Source organism: Nerophis ophidion, linkage group LG12 (assembly GCF_033978795.1).
Source record: "Nerophis ophidion isolate RoL-2023_Sa linkage group LG12, RoL_Noph_v1.0, whole genome shotgun sequence".
NCBI classification, from domain to species: Eukaryota; Metazoa; Chordata; class Actinopteri; order Syngnathiformes; family Syngnathidae; genus Nerophis; species Nerophis ophidion.
Window position 1 is genome coordinate 28,239,351 of NC_084622.1, and position 18,744 is coordinate 28,258,094.

General features: G+C 38.0%; 1 protein-coding gene across 2 annotated transcripts in view; it reads left to right on the forward strand.

The window, feature by feature from the left end:
* Positions 1-18,744, forward strand: part of LOC133563236 (growth arrest-specific protein 2) — an 83,280-nt gene that overhangs the window by 32,341 nt on the left and 32,195 nt on the right. For both annotated transcript variants that reach the window (XM_061917256.1, XM_061917255.1), the window contains exon 4: positions 7,000-7,141. In XM_061917256.1, coding sequence (XP_061773240.1) covers positions 7,000-7,141 — 142 coding nt within the window. The remainder of the gene's footprint in view (positions 1-6,999; positions 7,142-18,744) is intronic.

An 18,744-nucleotide genomic window follows, 5' to 3' on the forward strand; every position in this document is an offset into this window, starting at 1 on the left:
CAAAGATGTGTAAGTTACCCATGCCTTGGGCACTAATGCTTCCCCATACCATCATGGATGCTGGCTTTTCAATTTTGTACCTAGAAGAGTCCTGATGGTTCTTTTCCTCTTTGGTCCGAAAGACACGACGTTCACCGTTTCCAAAATACAATTTGAAATGTGGACTCGTCAGACCACAGAACACTTTTCCACTTTGCATCAGTCCATCTTAGCTGAGCTCGGGCCCAGAGAAGCCGGCGGCGTTTCTGGGTGTCGTTGATAAATGGCTTTGGCTTTGCATAGTAGAGTTTTAACTTGCACTTACAGATGTAGCGACAAACTGTAGTTACTGGCAGTGGTTTTCTGAAGTGTTCCTGAGCCCATGTAGTGATATCCTTTACACACTGATGTCGCTTTTTGATGCAGTACCGCCTGAGGGAACGAAGGTCTGTAATATCATCACTTACGTGCAGTGATTTCTCCAGATTCTCTGAACCTTTTGATGGTATTACAGACCATAGATGGTGAAACTCCTAAATGTCTTGCAATAGCTTGTTCAGAAATGTTGTTCTTAAACTGTTTGACGATTTGCTCACGCATTTGTTCACAAAGTGGTGACCGTTTCCCAATCCTTGTTTGTGAAAAACTGAGCATTTCACGGAAGCTGCTTTTATACCCAATCATGGCACCCACCGGTTCCAAATTGGCCTGCACACCTGTGGGATGTTCCAAATAAGTGTTTGATGAGAATTCCTCAACTTTATCAGTATTTATTCCCACCTTTCCCAACCTCTTTGTCATGTGTTGCTGCCATCAAATTTTAAAGTTAATGATTATTTGCAAAAAAAAGTGTTTTTCAGTTTGAACATCAAATATGTTGTCTTTGTAGCATATTCAACTGAACATGGGTTGAAAAGGATTTGCAAATCATTGTATTCTAACACAATTTCCCAACTCATATGGAAACAGGGTTTGTATATGTGAGATAAAATGTATATATACATACATATATGAATGATTATATGTGTATATGAATGAGTATGTCTCACAGTCTGGAACGTCTCGAATATTTGTACTAAAATGCTAATTTATTGTCAGAATGTCATCCGGGAACATTTTAAATGTTTTACTCTAATGCATGTCACTTAAATGCACACAAGTTAGTATTAGTTTTATCTAAAGTTATTTCAGGCTGTATTTTAGAGTAAAATTTGCCAGGGCACACATTTGTCAAAGTCTCCTCACTTTTTTTTGTACGAACGTACGCATTGATCTGATCACTGACTGTATGGGTGTTAAGGTAAAAGAGCAAAATCAATTGTATGAACAATCTAAGTGTGTATATGATTAATGCAATAATCAACACACGTTTTCCGCTTCAAAATAAAAGCACTACAGTATATATACGGTTTAACTACATTTCCAAAATAAAAATGTCTTACGTTACGATCATGCTTTGTTACTAAGGATGGGCACCAGATCCGGTACTTTTTTGGCACCGACTGAAACCAGCCGGTACTACCGGGCACCGATTCACGTCAGATCCAGTGGTGCCATGTTTTGGAGCTTTGGTTGCGCGTGACATCACATCTGTTTGAATTAGCACTTGCAAGTAGCGAGTACTTGCTAGCACTTAAGAGGAAAAAAGGTGATTTAGAAGCAAACATGCTCTTAGTAATCTTCCAATCCATTAATGGTTAAGTACAAAAACTCAACCACGCCAAATAGGAAAGGCTGTAAAGCAGGGGTCACCAACGCGGTGCCCGCGGGCACCAGGTCACCCGTAAGGACCAGATGAGTAGCCCGCTGGCCTGTACTAAAAATAGCTCAAATAGCAGCACTTACCAGTGAGCTGCCTCTATTCTTTAAATTTGATTTATTTACTAGCAAGCTAGTCTCGCTTTGCTCGACATTTTTAATTCTAAGAGAGACAAAACTCAAATAGAATTTGAAAATCCAAGAAAATATTTTAAAGACTTGGTCTTCACTTGTTTAAATAAATCATTTATTTTTTTACTTTGCTTCTTATAACTTTCAGAAAGACAATTATAGAGAAAAAAATACAACCTTAAAAATGGTTTTAGGATTTTTAAACACATATACCTTTTTACCTTTTTAAATTCCCTCTTCTTCTTTCCTGACTATTTAAATCAATGTTCAAGAATTTTTCTTTTAATTATTGTAAAGAATAATGAATACATTTTGATTTAATTCTTCATTTTAGCTTCTGTTTTTTCGACAAACAATATTTGTTTCTTCAAACTTATTATGATTAAAAGAAAAAAATATATATTCTGGAAAAATCTAGAAAATCTGTAGAATCAAATTTAAAACTAATTTCAAAGTCTTTTGAATTTCTTTTAAATTTTTTGTTCTGGAAAATCTAGAAGAAATAATGATTTGTCTTTGTTAGAAATATAGCTTGGTCCAATTTGTTTCTTATTCTAACAAAAAGCAAATAGGTTTTTAACCTATTTAAAACATGTCATAAAAATTCTAAAATTAATCTTAATCGGGAAAAATTACTAATGATGTTCCATAAATTTTTTTTTTTTTTTTTTCAAAAAGATTGGAATTAGCTAGTTTTACTCTTCATTTTTTTCGGTTGAATTTTAAAGAGTCGTAATTGAAGATAAAATATGTTTCAAAATTTAATTTTCATTGTTTTCATTTTTTCTCGTCTTTTAAACCATTCAATTAAGTGTTTTTTTCATAATTTATTCTCTACAAAAAACATTCCGTAAAAGGAAAAAAAATGTACGACGGAAAGACAGACAGAAATACCCATTTTTTTTATATAAATAGATTTATTTATTAATGGTAAATTGAACAGATTGGCTATTTCTGGCAATTTATTTAAGTGTGTATCAAACTGGTAGCCCTTCGCATTAATCAGTACCCAACAAGTAGCTCTTGGTTTCAAAAAGGTAGGTGACCTCCGCTCTAAAGTGTAGCTTGTCTTTTCCAAATGACGTGAAAATCAAGGCAAGCGACGGGAATACTTCTAATCCGAGGAAGCAGCTGGTTAAACACAGGATTTTTCTCATAGCTGAAGAGTGCAGACTTTTTGACAGCCAAGTTAGATGTACGGCTACAGCTACTGCATTTGGCACCTTTAGCGACTCGGCTGCAGCCAACAACACGGGGGAAGAAATGGTGTTAACATTTGGCGACAATAACAGCGACATCATCATCCTTTACGTCTGCTCCAGGCAAAAAGCCTACTGTATAAGAAAACAGTAGCTTTACATTTCAACTTGCATTAGCTTAACTTGCATAATCCGCTCGGTTCCTTGTACCGAACTTTGTAATGTTATGTAATTTTTTTGCTTCACTTTCATTTGTAGTTTAATATTTTTGAAAAAAAAATGAATTGGTGTTTTAATCCATCCTCTTTTGCTCATTTGTTTGAACCTAATTGCCTCCATGGACCCCCAGCACATATTTTCCAGGTTTTTTGTGTGTGCAATTCTAAGAAAATACCACTGCATTGTTATAGTTAAGTGTTAGTGTGTTGAAGAAATGTGCAAAACAATTCCAAACATGTTACTACACAAATAAATGGTAAACGGGTTGTACTTGTGTAGCGGTTTTTTACCTTTATAAGGAACTCAAAGCGCTTTGGCACTACTTCCACATTCACCCATTCACACACACATTCACACACTGATGGCGGGCGCTGCCATGAAAGGCGCTTACAAGGGCCCATCAGGAGCAAGGGTGAAGTGTCTTGCTCAAGGACACAACGGACGTGACTAGGACGGTAGAAGGTGGGGATTGAACCAGTTACCCTCAGATTGCTGGCACGGCCACTGTCCCAACTTCGCCACGCCGTCCCCAAATAATTGGATATTGTTTTGATATATCTGATGATCAATCAATAAAGATAAATAAATATGTTAAAATTAAACATTTTAAGATTTCATCATTATATAAATACACATTTTTTACCACATAAACACACACAAAAGTACTGAAAATTTGTACCTTTGAGTACCTGTATCGATTCCCAGGTACCATATCGATTAAAATGTTAACGTACCCATCCCTTATTGTCAGAGATTTTTTGTAATGCTATTCTGTGATATTTCCACCAAAAATATTTCCACTTAAATAACATTTTGTGTTATTTATGAGTGAAACTGGTATCTAAAAATGAAAGTGTAGCTCCTCCTCTGAGTGTAAGTGTTCCTAAGGCAGGAATACAAATACTGTATTTCTACAAAATACAAAATCTGGCAAGACACCAACACACAGCAGGCATCTTTTTTTTTTATTGTCATTAAATTGTGTTTCTCCTTTTTGTGTTGAGCTGTTAAAAAAGCACAATGTTTAAAAAACATAAAAAAAATAAATAATAATAATAATGGATAACCTCACCACGCAGGAGAGAACAGAAGAGCAGAAAAGAGAAGCAGTAGATCAACTGGTCTAAAAAGGGTCTATTTAAAGGCTACAAGCCCGGTTTGCCTCAGAAGGAAGGCTATTTATCAATAAATGTTAGTCCTTATGTTCTCAACAAAAACTAGCCAGCCACATGTTAATTGAGACTAATCTGCTATACATCTAATCATTGCCTCTCACAGGCTGGGGGCCCGAGACAAATACTCAATGCCAAGTCATCTTTCTGGCAAGATTACAAGTCCTCGCTGTGTTCCTTTTTATAATCTCTGATTGTCTCATCCAAGCAAGTTTCATTGGACATGTACAACTATGTTCGAGTAGCTATATTGGTGCAAATAGCCCGTCGTTTGTCTTTACTAGGCCTGTTGCGAGTCATCTCCATAAGATTAGCTTTAATGTTGGATGCTCGGCGCCCCGGAAATACAGATTATTGCGTAGGTCTAGCTAAAAGGCTAGATCTGTTATGTGTCATAACCAGTTCACCATAGTTTGTAGACCCTTTAGGCTTGCTACAAACTGGGCTGGTTAGCTTGCTATGGCAAACTCTAGCAAACATGTCCACGGATTCCAAAGTTGTGAAGTTACTCTGCTCGAACTAGCAGACACAGCCCTCTAGCAGGGACCAACTATCCACAAGAAGAGTGCATGAAGAAAAGTAATCCATACTCACCGAGTCGAGTTCCTGCTGTCTTCGGAACGAGGGCTTCAGACATGGACGAGCTTAGCTTCACGAGGTGAAAGTGAAGCGGTGAAACAGAGAGAGTGGGTGCTTTCTAAGTTCAATAAAACTACTAAATGTGTTAGAGAAGGGCTAAAGAAAACCGTAAAACAATTACAAAACACAGAGATATAGAGATAGCACTTAGCTTTGAGCGAGCAAACTATCCATTTTGATGAGCACCAACAATAATATAGTATTTGTTGTATTACTAGATGATATTTAGGTTAAAAAAATATGCAGTTGCTTACGGTAAATGCATTTGTTTGTCAAAATGGAAAGAACAAATACATTTAGTAAGAAAAGATAAAGTACTTTATTGACGTATATTATTTCCAGGATTTTGCAGGCCATGCACTGTTAAATGATGTGTCGGTTCAGAGATGATACCCGGGCTTTGAGTTTGACACTTGTGCTGATAAAAATGAATAGCATGACAACTTTGAAGAATAATGACCAAGATCTATTAATGTCTATCAAGTACGTTACTTATCCATGTATAAATAAGTCTAACATTTCTTTCAATGTCGTTAATGCTTAAAGATATACCTCCATACTTTTGTACTTACACTTAAACTCTTTGCGAGTGGAGAAGTAAATCTGGGCGACCAGATAAGTCTGGGAAGCCAACTTCGTTGACATTGAATCTTGTAAAAATGTTTCTTTTTAAAAGCGCATTCCATCTCTTTCAGCTATTTTTAATGATATTTGGCTTGTTTGTACATTTGCCTCTAAACTGTTAAAATACTCTGATATCTGCGATATGGGGCTAAACGTACCCCCGCTATATTCCATCAATCAATCAATCAATCAATAAATCAAAGTGTATTCATATAGCCCTTAATCACAAGCATCTCAAAGGGCTGCACAAGCCTCAACGACATCCAGGGCAATAAAAAACTCAACCCAATGGGATACAATGAGAAACCTTGAAGGAGACCGCAAATGTGTAGACCCCACCCTTGGGCGAACGGTGCAATGGACGTCGAGTGGATCTAGTTAATAGTCTGAGAGTCCATTCCATAGTGGGGCCAGCAGATGATCATCTTGAGGGGAGAAAAGTCAGCAGCACAGACAAGTTCCCAACTGATGCACAGATGAGTGGTCCACCCCGGGTCCCGACTTTGAACAGCTAGCGCGTAATCTGTGGTCACCCAATAACCTATCCATGCAGGAGAGGGGGGCATAGCAGAAAAGAGACTGCAGATCCACTGGTCTAAAATGAGGGTCTATTTAAAGGCTAGTGTATACAAATGAGTTTTAATATGGAACTTAAATACTTCGATATTGAATATGTGTCCCTCAGTTCCAGAACTGGAAATGTCTGTAGGTCACGTTAAAGCAACCTGCCAGTGTCTGGCTAATTCAGAAAGTAACAGCAGGCAGAACACTGATTGTTAGATTGCACAGTTAATGGAATTGTGGCCAAGGTTATTTTTCTTGGAAAGTCATTAATTGACAGTGTGGACCCCAAGACAAAAACTGCCAGTAGGAGAGCTCTGGAAAGAAAAGAAAAATACCCACAAAAGTCTGCATATTTCTCCCATGAGCTCATTTCACCTTTCCCATAGCAGAGACACACGCATATCCTGCATAAAAACCACAGTTAGGCGCATAAATCTCAGAGCGGAGAGGGTGTGGGAAGCTGTGAGCATGTCATCTGATCCCTAATCACTATAGTGAGCCTGAGTAAAGTAGCGCCACTATTATGAGACGCCATCTCCAATATTGATCCGTACGACACAACCCAGAAATGAAATAGGAGCCTCTCACCAAATGGAGAATGAAGTGGTGGACATAAAGGTTCTTGAACAATGTTGGTTCTGCAAGCTGTACATTGGGATGTTTGATACATGAGATTTCGATATGGCTTTTCATATAATGCTCATTTCTCACAGGTTCTTCCTAACAGAAGGATTCCATGCCGGCGCAGTGCGCCTTCTGGCTCTTTCTTCGCACGGGACAACACAGCCAACTTCCTGTCCTGGTGTCGCGAGGTTGGAGTTGGGGAAACGTGTTTGTTTGAGTCAGAGGGTTTAGGTGAGTACTGTCCCACGCGTTGGCAACGCAAGTAGCCAGTCAACGGACATCTTGTGAAGAATACAATTTTACCTCAACATAAGAGCACATGGCATTCCACGACCAAGCACGTAACTCGGAATACGCGTCTCTTAAAGCACCCTCGCCCATTACAATGAGTCTTAATCAATTTAATCCGTGCTTGGCCATCCCAAAACAGCACCATTTTAAAACGTAACATTCCTTTTAAAAATAAAATCGTAACTTATAGATAAGAAATGTTTGAAAAACAACACAATAGCAATGCAAATAAGTACAGTACAGCATGTACCTCTTTCAGCAGACTGAAGAGAACTTTGAAATCCTTCTTAGTCTGTTCTGATTGGCGTTTTCCCGTCCCATTAGATCCAAAATGTACAATGAGCCAAGTTACAGAAGAGAGAAGGCTGGTCAAGAAAACTGAGAAAGCAGCGAGTAAAAAGTGATTTGCAGGGAGAGTTACTAATCAATAGCGTGAGTGGCGAGGACATCGCTGATTCGTGGTGCAGCAAAGCAACAGAGCCCCCGGGACACCCAGAACAGTTTTGGGCATGCGTAGTAAGCACAGTTGTGAGTGGAGGAGCAATCCTCAAGAGCTGGACCACTGCTAAACGTTTGGCTCCAATGGCTGGAAAACATTGTTTTTGTATCTTTAGCTGAAAGCTAATGCAAGCAAGCGGGGACTTTGTGTTGGGGCCAAAACACATGCTTTTTTTTCTGCCTTTTAAATGTGTAATTTATTCAAAACATATTAATTTAGCATATCGGTGAAACAAAATCTCCTCTTGAAAAATACAAAATGGTTCGTTTCACCTGCATAGCTGCAAACCTAACTTTGAAGATTTCGATCAATCAATCAAAGTTTATTTGTATAGCCCTTAATCACAAGTGTCTCAAACGGCTGCACAAGTCACAACGACATCCTCGGCTTGGATCCCACATCAGGGCAAGAAAAAAACTCAACCCAATAGGAACAACGAGAAACCTTGGAGGGGATCACAAATGGATGCCGAGTGGATACGGTTAATAATGTGAGAGTCCAGTCCATAGTGGGACCAGCAGGGGATCATTTTGAGTGGGGATATGTCAGCAGTGCAGAGATTTCACTCAACACAGACGTCATAACATTATCAAAGTGTAGCTTTAAAAACTCTAAAGGCTTAGTTGGCCACATGTGTGGACAGCACCTTTTAGCTCTTATTTCCAGAATTGTGTACACTACTGAATTGGGGTCTTATGGCCCTTATATGGACACTTACGCTGCTATCTGATGGTGTCAAAGGAGTATATCCATCCATTTTCCATCCATTTTCTACCGCGTATTCCCTTTCGGGGTCGCGGGGGGCGCTGGCGCCTATCTTAGCTACAATCGGGCGGAAGGCGGGGTACACCCTGGACAAGTCGCCACCTCATCGCAGGGCCAACACAGATAGACAGACAACATTCACACTCACATTCACACACTAGGGCCAATTTAGTGTTGCCAATCAACCTATCCCCAGGTGCATGTCTTTGGAAGTGGGAGGAAGCCGGAGTACCCGGAGGGAACCCACGCATTCACGGGGAGAACATGCAAACTCCACACAGAAAGATCCCGAGCCTGGATTTGAACCCATGGAATTTGGAAAAAAAAGTGTAAAAATAAGAATTAGTATGTCACTAAGCATGAAGTACACGTTTGTTACTTATGGACTAAGTACATCATATAAAAAGATGATTCTTGGTTTTTATTCTCTTTGGGTGCAATAAGCCCAAATAGCAAAGAGAAAAAAAAAAGCATGTAAACAAACAGCTTGGGCCTCAAGAGGTTTAAGCATTCACACACAGCACCAACACGTTGGATCTAGGTTGAGTTGATAGTAGAAAGGTAGAAATGTAGTTATTCTATCTTTGGCAGCATAGGAGAAAGTTATGTCCAACTTTCACTTTTGCAACTCTTGCACTTGACTTTGGTGCATTTAAAGACCCTTGATTAAAGTAAGAAACAGAGACATTCTTAACTCCCATAAGATGCACTAATGAAAATATAATCATACATTAAAAAAAATGATGTATTGTTGTGATTCGTATTATCTATCCTTCTATTTTTCAAAACAAAACCAACTTATTTAGGAGGTTCATTTAGATCAGGGGTCGGCAACCATCAGCGTACAAAGGACCATTTGAGCCCATTTCCAACCAAATAAGACCCACTTAAAGTTTAAAATATTTTTTCCGTGATATGACGATAACACCACTTATAGTTTTATTGAAATCAAACACTAGACAGAAAACAACCTCACCAAGTATTTTTGCTGTGATGAACTTTCCGCAGCAGTTCTGAAACTGCTCTTTTTAGTCAACTCCAGCTGGGTATTTTCCCACGAATGCTGTGTGTTTGTCCTGAAAATGTCTTTTAACACATTTTAAGCACACACGTGAACCAACCTTGTCAACAGTCAAAGCAAATGAATCCGTCCATGAAGCATTAAATCTTCTATTTTCATCAGAATTTTTTATTTTTTTGACCTGCCCATTGCCGGCTTACTGAATGTTGACCACCAAATACAATAAAACTGCTTGTCAGAAAAAGATGTTGCATAGGGGGTGTGAAGTACATTTACATCAAAAATATTGATATAAGTTGCATTTTTATGCTCTCCAAAATAACTGTTAGATTAAAACAAACTAAATAAGAAAATAAAATAAATCAAAACGAAATAGCCATTATTTATTGACACAAGCCGAAGGGAGCCAGGGTCAAGGCATGAAAGAGCCGATGCGGCTCCAAAGCCATGGGTTGCAGACCCCTGATCTAGATGTGTTTTAAATATGTTAATCACATCTTTTTAAAAGTAAAACAAACTCTAAAGTTTTAAATGTGTTTTAAAAACCATGTTTCAATCAAATTCATGCAATAATTTGTATTTTAGTGGATGTAAATATACCACTGGAGTGGTATGCTTAGATTTTAGTAGCTCCTGCGAGCAAGTAAGATCTTACAGCATTTAATTGTGGCATCGGCTACGGCATCTAGTGGCTTGGAAGTTGGTAACTGAAATCATGCTCGCAATTTAAAGTATAACAAGAAGCACAGATATCTCAAAATACTCGTGTGTTGAGGTATTCGTAAATTGAGGCACCACTGTATTTCTAAATTTATGCTGATGGTCTTGCCAGGCAGAAATGCCATAGAAAAAAATAAACCTTACAAAACAGCATGCTATAGAACAGGGTCGGCAATCCAAAATGTTGAAATAGCCATATAGGACCAAAAATACAAAAACAAAATCTGTCTTGAGCCGCAAAAAATTCAAAGTCTTATATAAGTGTTATAGTGAAGGCAACACCTTATGTAAGTGTCGATTGTAGCCTACTATCAAGGGCTGACGCAAATCTTCATTGACAGAATTGTTGTATTTTAATTTTTATTCTACACATTTCTGCAACATTGGAAATCATTAGTAAAACGAAGGCTTCTCACAGGATGAACTGACTTCTGGAAATGACTGTCTTAGAATTGCCAAAGGTATAGATGTGTGTGTCCAAGTTGAAGGAAATGGCAGGTTGTCTTTATCTAATAGATTTATTACAATCTTTGCAAGCTGGGTAACGTTTGCTGTTGTCTGGAACAACATGGCACACAAACAACTATGAGAAATGCAGCCAATGTTATATTTGCATGTGTCATGACACATGCAAATATAAACTTAATACACAAGAGGACATAAGTAAAGGAAATTAAAATAAGCTCAAATATACCTATAAACGAGGCATAATGATGCAATATGTACATGCAACTAGCCTAAATAGCATGTTAGCATCGATTAGCTTGCAGTCAAGGATTGACCAAATATGCCTGATAAGCACTCCAGCAAATCAATAAAATCAACAAAGCACACCTTTGTGCATTCACGCACAGCATACAACGTTTGGTGGACAAAATGAGACAACGAAGGAATGGCATAAAACACGTCTTTCTGTGGCAGTGTCGGAGAAAGTTGGACATCCAAACAAACTACGATGAGTTCAAGGATCGTTGAACTTAGTAGGACAAAACGGTACTCGCCAAATATTGTTTTCAGTGAATTATGTTTAGTATAAACAGTGGGATTTCTAACAATTATTAAGGTTTGTGGCATATTTGTTTTCCTACAAACAACATATTTTTCATTTTCACACATCTCTGAAAGAGGTCCAGGAGTGAATCTAGAGCCACGGGTTGCTGACCCCCGCTCTAGAACATTCCAGATAAGATGCAGATGTCTGTCGGATTCCTCATTGACTGAGAAATGTTGGCGATAACACGCTTAAATGTAAAACTACCGTACTAACGATGTAGACCTCTGCCAAGGCCAAACAGTCCTTGTTCCGTCGCAACCAAGTAGGGGATTTTGGGGGGGATGTTAAATATTTGCCAACATTTCTTGGGTTCTTGATTACCCTTATTAAAATCCATGGTGAAGTTTTTCGGTACCTTGCTTCCACACTGGGCAGGGGTAGTAGTAATGATACAAATATTTAGTCAGGCTGCATACTAACGTGAGTGTGAAGGCTTGGCTCTCTCAGCAGTGGCACATTAAAACAAAAGCCCGGGCAGGAGAGTGTGAGGAAAGTAGGCCAACGCTGCAAATGTTTCTGTCAGCCAAGAGTAGGCACTATTCTGCATGCTTGTGTTGTCTTACTGTACGTTGATGGTAGCCATGAAATGATTTTTACTGCAGTCAGATGCACACCATGTGAGCCTTGAAGTAACAGAAATATGAAGAATAGTTATGGAATTTGTTTTTCCCCCATACAAATGGTGGTGGACCACCACCAAGCGATTCAAGCTATGCAAGTAATTTTTGAAGGCCATGTTTTCACACTGAGTAAGCCGTTCGCTCAAAGAACACCTTCAAAAACACTTCAGCAGCTGACAACTGTTTCCTTCTCTCCTTCTCCTCCAATTGTTTTCCCCATTTTCTTGTCAGTGCTGTGCAATGGATGTGGTGTGTATAGTCACGGTGAGGTGTGTCACATGCAGTGGTTACGTATAGGTTGCCAGTGATTAGGGCAGGGGTGTCAAACTCATTTTAGCTCCGGGGCCGCATGGAGGCAAATCTATTCCCACGTGGGCAGGACGAATAAAATCCTAGCATATGAAACTAAATTCTTGGGAATAATAATTGATCATAAATTATGTGGAAACCGCATATTGAATATATAAAGGGAAAAATATCAAAATCCCTTGTTATAAAGTAAGATACATGCTGAATAAGAAATGTCTGCATATGTTATATAATCCCCCCCCCATATTTAACATATTGTGTTGAAGTTTGAGGAAATGTTTATAAAACAAACATAGTGTCAAGACTGGGACTTTGGTGTAAAACGACTGAACCGGGCACGACGTGAAGGTAATGACATCTTTTAATTAATCTATCAAAAAGTGAAAACAAAAGGCGCCCACGGCGGAGGTACAAAACTTGGCTAAGAAAACAAAAACAATTACAATAACATAAAATATGGACATGAAAATATGAACTAAAAAGCTCACTAAACTGTGGCTTGAATAAACAAAAAAACTTACGTGGCAAGAAAAGAGCTGCATGAACTATGACCTGGACAGAGTACTCAAATGTGATGTCGCCAGGCTGACTGCCTGGCAACTTCAGGCTTAAATAGTGGTGACGTGATTAACAACAGGTGCGTGAGTCTAAATGAATCAGGTGCGTGACATTAGCACAGGTGAAAACTAATGGGTTGACATTGAAACAAAACAGGGAGTGAAAAAACAGGAACTGACAAAATCCAAAAACCAAACAGAACATAGCCAAACTAAACATGATCACCGAGACATGAAACATAGACCCAATAATGAAACTTCAAAAAAGGGTAATTGGAATAATACACAAAGTGTGCTACTATAAACATACCAATCCATTATTTATAAGTTCTAATGTGTTCAAGTTTTCACATATTGTGTTTTTAAAAACCATGGAAACAACCTTCCAGCTTATTTAAATTAAGAGGAGAAAACTATAATTTACGGGGTGTATTGATTTTTGAAAAAGGTAAAGTAAGAAGGAATATAAAATGCACATTTATTTCAGTTTTAGGAGTTAAATGGTGGAACAAGCTCAGTGATGAGTTGAAGACATGTCGTTCTTTGTCAAGATTTAAGAAAGCTTTGAAATGTGAAATAATAGAACATTATAACATTTTTGTTACAATTACTTTCATCCCATTGATTTTTTTTTTTAAACGTTGATGTTGCAGGCAATCTAATTTTCAGTGAATGTATAGAATAGGCAAATATAAGCCTTGGCTTCAGCCAATTCCTTTTTCGGTCATTCTTTTTCTTTTCTGTTTGTGTGTAAATGTGAATGATTGTTGATGTGTATGGTCTGTGCTGTTGAATTGATCACACGGAATGGTTGATTGTATGACCGAAATAAACTCATTTCATTCATTCATACATAATAACATAAAAATACAACTACGACAACTTCACATTGTTTTCTTTGTTTTACTTTGGCCCAAAATAGAACAAGGACATTCTGAAAATGTACATATCACAAATAATCCTCTGCACAAAATACTTCAAGTTAGTAAAAAATTCTGAGAAAAAAATCGGTGCAGTTTCAAAAACACCGTGAAGAACACAATGAAATTAGACTTAATCTCAATGTTTCTACAAACCAATTAAACTTTAAGTCACAGCCCATCTATGCTTAAACAAAAAACAAAATGAAGCATAAAAAAACAAAAAAAAACAAACGCTTCTATGTATTAAGTGGGATTACCAGTTGTTTATTTTACTCCTGTTTGTTTTACTTTGGGTGGAGGGGAAGGAGTCGCAGCCCCGCTTTACCGTGTACTTCTTGTTTGGTATACTTGCTCGCCCCGATATAAACTATTTGCTTGCACAACAGAATTGCCATTGCAACATTCAATCGACACATTTAGAACAGCAGTTTCTTTAATTAAAAAATGCAGCTTAATTTTACATTCAGCAAACTCATCTTGCGGCGCATGTTTGACAACCCTGGATTAGGGAATTTTAAATCTATCTTTGTGGATTTATTAAATAATTAAAAGAAAAACACGACACATATATCTGTTACAATTGATTCACCACATTGTTGCCATTTGTATAATAAGGGCTTCTGCTTTTTGACCTTTTAAGGTTACTGTACTTCCTGCTCTTGCTCGGTAAGTGAGCCGAAGTGTATCTTCCAAATGCTGAAATCAATTGTATTCATGCTTGTTTGTTGCTTCGTACAACTGTTTGTCCGTTTACATACACACACGACGCAAACATCAGAAAGGAAGACTTAGAAGGGAACTGCACACTTTTTGGAATTTTGTCCATCGTTCACAATCATTATGAAAGATGGATGTATTTTTTTAATGCGTAAATAAAAGTCTGTCCATAAAACCCAATAAAAAACATCCAAAAACTGACAACAATATTCCATTTACATTTCATTATTCAGTTCAGTTTATTTCGAACGTGCATACAATACAATCCCAATGAAATGCATTACATATTTCCAGTTGATTCATTACAGCATGTCCGAAAATGAGTAGGAAGAATCAGAGCTTATTTATTCCTACCCCTTTTCTTATCATAGCAGTTTTATCCCATTTCCTTGTTCACTGTTCGTGACAGAAAAGTGAATGAATAAATTATGAATAATAAATACACCATATGCAAGTAAACAACTATTAAATACATAAACAATCAATCTCTTTAAAAAAAAATCAAGATATTTATGCTAAGTTTAACACTTTAATATTTGTTTACTTACTATGGTATATTATTTATTTATTCACTGTTCTGTTACAAACAGAGAACAAAGACATGGGATAATATTGCTGTCAGAATCAGACTAGTTTTTATTGCCATTGTTTGAGAACGGGTTCACAAACTATAGGAGTTTTTCTTGGTGCAATTGTGCAACATAGAAGACATACAGTAGAAGACAGAATAGGTAATAAGATGAGCTGTAAGTGAGCTATCAGATTTTCTTCATGTTCATGTGTCTGATGGCCGAGGGGAAAAAACTGTTCAGGTGGCGGGAGGTGTGGGTCTGGATGGACCGTAGTCTCCTGCCTGAGGGGAGAGCAGATGGTATGAAAAGGGGTAGGATTAAATAAGCTCTGCTTCTTCCTACTCCTTTTTGGACGTTGAAACAACTGGAAATATGTGATGCATTGCATTGCATTGTATGCATGTTCCAAATAAACGGCAACTAAATTGAACTCAACTGAACAGATGTTGTTGAATTTCAATATTTTTGAATCAAATCAAGGGTTTGTATGTTCATATTTGTTCTTGTTCTGGTTTAATTGACCGTTCTTTCCTATGTGTTCCTAGTATGCTAGTTAGCTTGTTCTTATACGTGTTGTACTTGTTTTCTGCCTCTGTAGATGTTTGGATTATAAATGTTTTATATAATGTATTCTTCTTTTTGCAAGCATTTTTCCGTCCTTTTGTCATCCATAGTCGATTGTTTTTCTTTTGCTTCTTACTAAGTTGTTTCAATGGACAGTGTATGTCATAAAGTATTACAAAAAATTACCAAATGCATCCTCATTTTCGGTGTGTACAATGACCTAACTTTGAGCTCTCAGATCAGTCCTAAAAGCTGTCATATTTTCTTTACATATTCTTAAAAATGTCTTTTTGTCATCCATGTTCCTCTTCTTGTAGTTTCTGTCTTAGACTATAAACACTGGCAGATGATCACTGATGTCGGACATTAGCAGACCTCTTGCTAACACACAAACTATTTATAGCCGCACTGTATTCACTAGCGTGTGTGCCTATGTTTACATCATTGAGTGGTAATCTGCTTTCTCTGCTCGTGAAAAGTTATTGTACATCATAAATCATGCCTCTCACCTGGCTTATAGAAGGACAAGGATGTAATCCAACATATTGGTACACTTTGACAGCCAAATTAGATCCGGAAATGGCGAGAACAACACGGAAAAACACTTTGTTTCACGCCCCTTTTCTTTGTGAAGATTTCAAGTCATTTTATATCTAAATGGAAATATAAGAAGATTCTATTAGTCAGCATCCTAATGACAGCAAACATTGTACAGTAAGTGATGTTTTATTATATTTGTAGGCTCTGATGAAGTCTACAGTGAGTTTTAAACAGTGATGTTAAAAAAAAGCAAACGTGATGCGTTTTCAAAATGGGCCGCGTATACTAAAAATGACAAAAATATATAAACATTAAATGTTATTATTAATGTGCCTGTTACTAAATTACATATATACTTACTACATATATATAAAACCTTAATGACAATGTTTAGATGTTTTTTAAGGACTTTATAAGCTCCATTGTAAGCAGACCTTTATTTCATTTATTTGATATTTAAAATGCAAAAAAAAAAAAGAACAACGTGTTTTTGTCTTACGTAAGGATTGTGAATGATGGGCAACATTCCAAAAAAATAGTGCAGTTCCCCTTTAAAGGGGTCTTATGATGATTTAAATCTACTTTTAAAACACTTCCTTATGATCCAGGTCAGTGTTTTTCAACCACTGTGCCACGGCACACTAGTATGCTGTGAGATACAGTCTGGTGTGCCGTGGGAGATTAACCTATTTGGGTTAAAAATATTTTTTACAAACCAGTAATTATAGTCTGCCAATTATGTGTTGTTGTTGAGTGTCTGAGCTGTCTAGAGCTCGGCAGAGTAACCATGTAATACTCTTCCATATCAGTAGGTAGCAGCCGGTAGCTAATTGCTTTGTAAATGTTGGAAACAGCGGGAGGCAGTGTGAAGGTAAAAAGGTGTCTAATGCTTAAACCAAAAATAAACAAAAGGTGAGGGTCAGGTTCAAACCCGATGGCATCTATTAAACAGACAAGAAGCAAGGAATTAAACAGAGACAGAATTCAATTTAGCTCAATTGAGGAGAAACGTCTGGGCTGTATGTACTCTTGTACAGTTTTCCACCACTCTCTGAAAATGGTTGAATGCCTCCTCTTTTATTTGGACTTTCCCTGTTTGCATAGCAACAGCCTTTTCTAGGGGAAGAGGGGGTCGAAAAAGTTGTTGCACTCGGTCACAAAACAGTTGAAAGAAAAGATGACTGGAGCTTGTGTCAGGTCCTGCTTCCGCTCCGCTTTGTTGATCTCGGGTCAAACCAAGATCTTCCTGTGGATCACAATAGATCAAAGAAACCGACACCTTCATGTGCTGAATTTCCCCAAGGGATCAATAAAGTACTTTCTATTCTATTCTATTCTATTCTATTCTATTCTATTCTATGTCGTTTCCCATCGTACACAATGGAGTTTTACAAAAGGCCTGGTAAGATCAAAGACATCTTTTCTCTCCTTGCCGGGAACTCATGGGAACAGAAAGTTTTGTGATAACTTACATACAATTATTCTGACAGTGAGTGCCCCTAAGAAAAGGTGTTGAAGCTTAGCGAAGGCTTTGCAGAACGAAACTAAAACTGAACTTGCTACAAAGTAAACAAAAAGAAAATGCTGGAGGACAGCAACGACTTACTGTGGAGCAAAGACGGCGTCCACAATGTACATCCGAACATGACATGACAATCAATAATGTCTCCACAAAGAAGGATAAAAACAACTGAAATATTCCATCCATCCATCCATTTTCTACTGCTTATTCCCTTTTGGGGTTGCGGGGGGCGCTGGTGCCTATCTCAGCTACAATCGGGCGGAAGGCGGTGTACACCCTGGACAAGTCGCCATCTCATCGCAGGGCCAACACAGATAGACAGACAACATTCACACTCAAATTCACATTCTTGATTGCTAAAACAAAGTAGATGTGAGAAATATCGCTCAAAGGAAGACATGAAACTGCAACGGGAAAATACCAAAAAAAAGAAAAAGCCATCAAAATAGGAGCCCAACACCCTGGACAAGTCGCCACCTCATCGCAGGGCCAACACAGATAGACAGACAACATTCACACTCACATTCACACACTAAGGCCAATTTAGTGTTGCCAATCAAACTATCCCCAGGTGCATGTCTTTGGAAGTGGGAGGAAGCTGTAGTACCCGGAGGGAACCCACGCATTCACGGGGAGGACATGCATACTCCACACAGAAAGATACCGAGCCTGGGATTGAATCCAGGACTGCAGGACCTTGGTATTGTGAGGCAGACGCACTAACCCCTGTTCCACCGTGAAGCCCCCTGTCTCTGCCCCTTCCTCACAAATCTGTTGTGTGCGTACACCTTCACAATTTGTTAAGTTTTTAACCCCTTCTACGTGCATTTAAACTACACGCAACCCTGACTCAAAATGCCGGACATTTGAGGCATTTAAGAAACCCCCCCGGACAGCCCTGCAAAAGAGGACATGTACGGGGAAAAGAGGACGTATGGTCAGTCTAATTTACAAGCCAGAAAAGACAATTTGACATAGGTCTGTTATGAGAATTGGAGAGTGGATCCCAAGGATGCAGAGACGTAGTATGATATAGTTAAATTCTTCCTTTATTTAGGTGGAAGTGGATCGTAGCCAAAAAACAAAAAGCGATGGTGGAAATACAAAACACACCATGAATAAATAACTATATCAAACAATCAAAAATTGAACAGAAAACG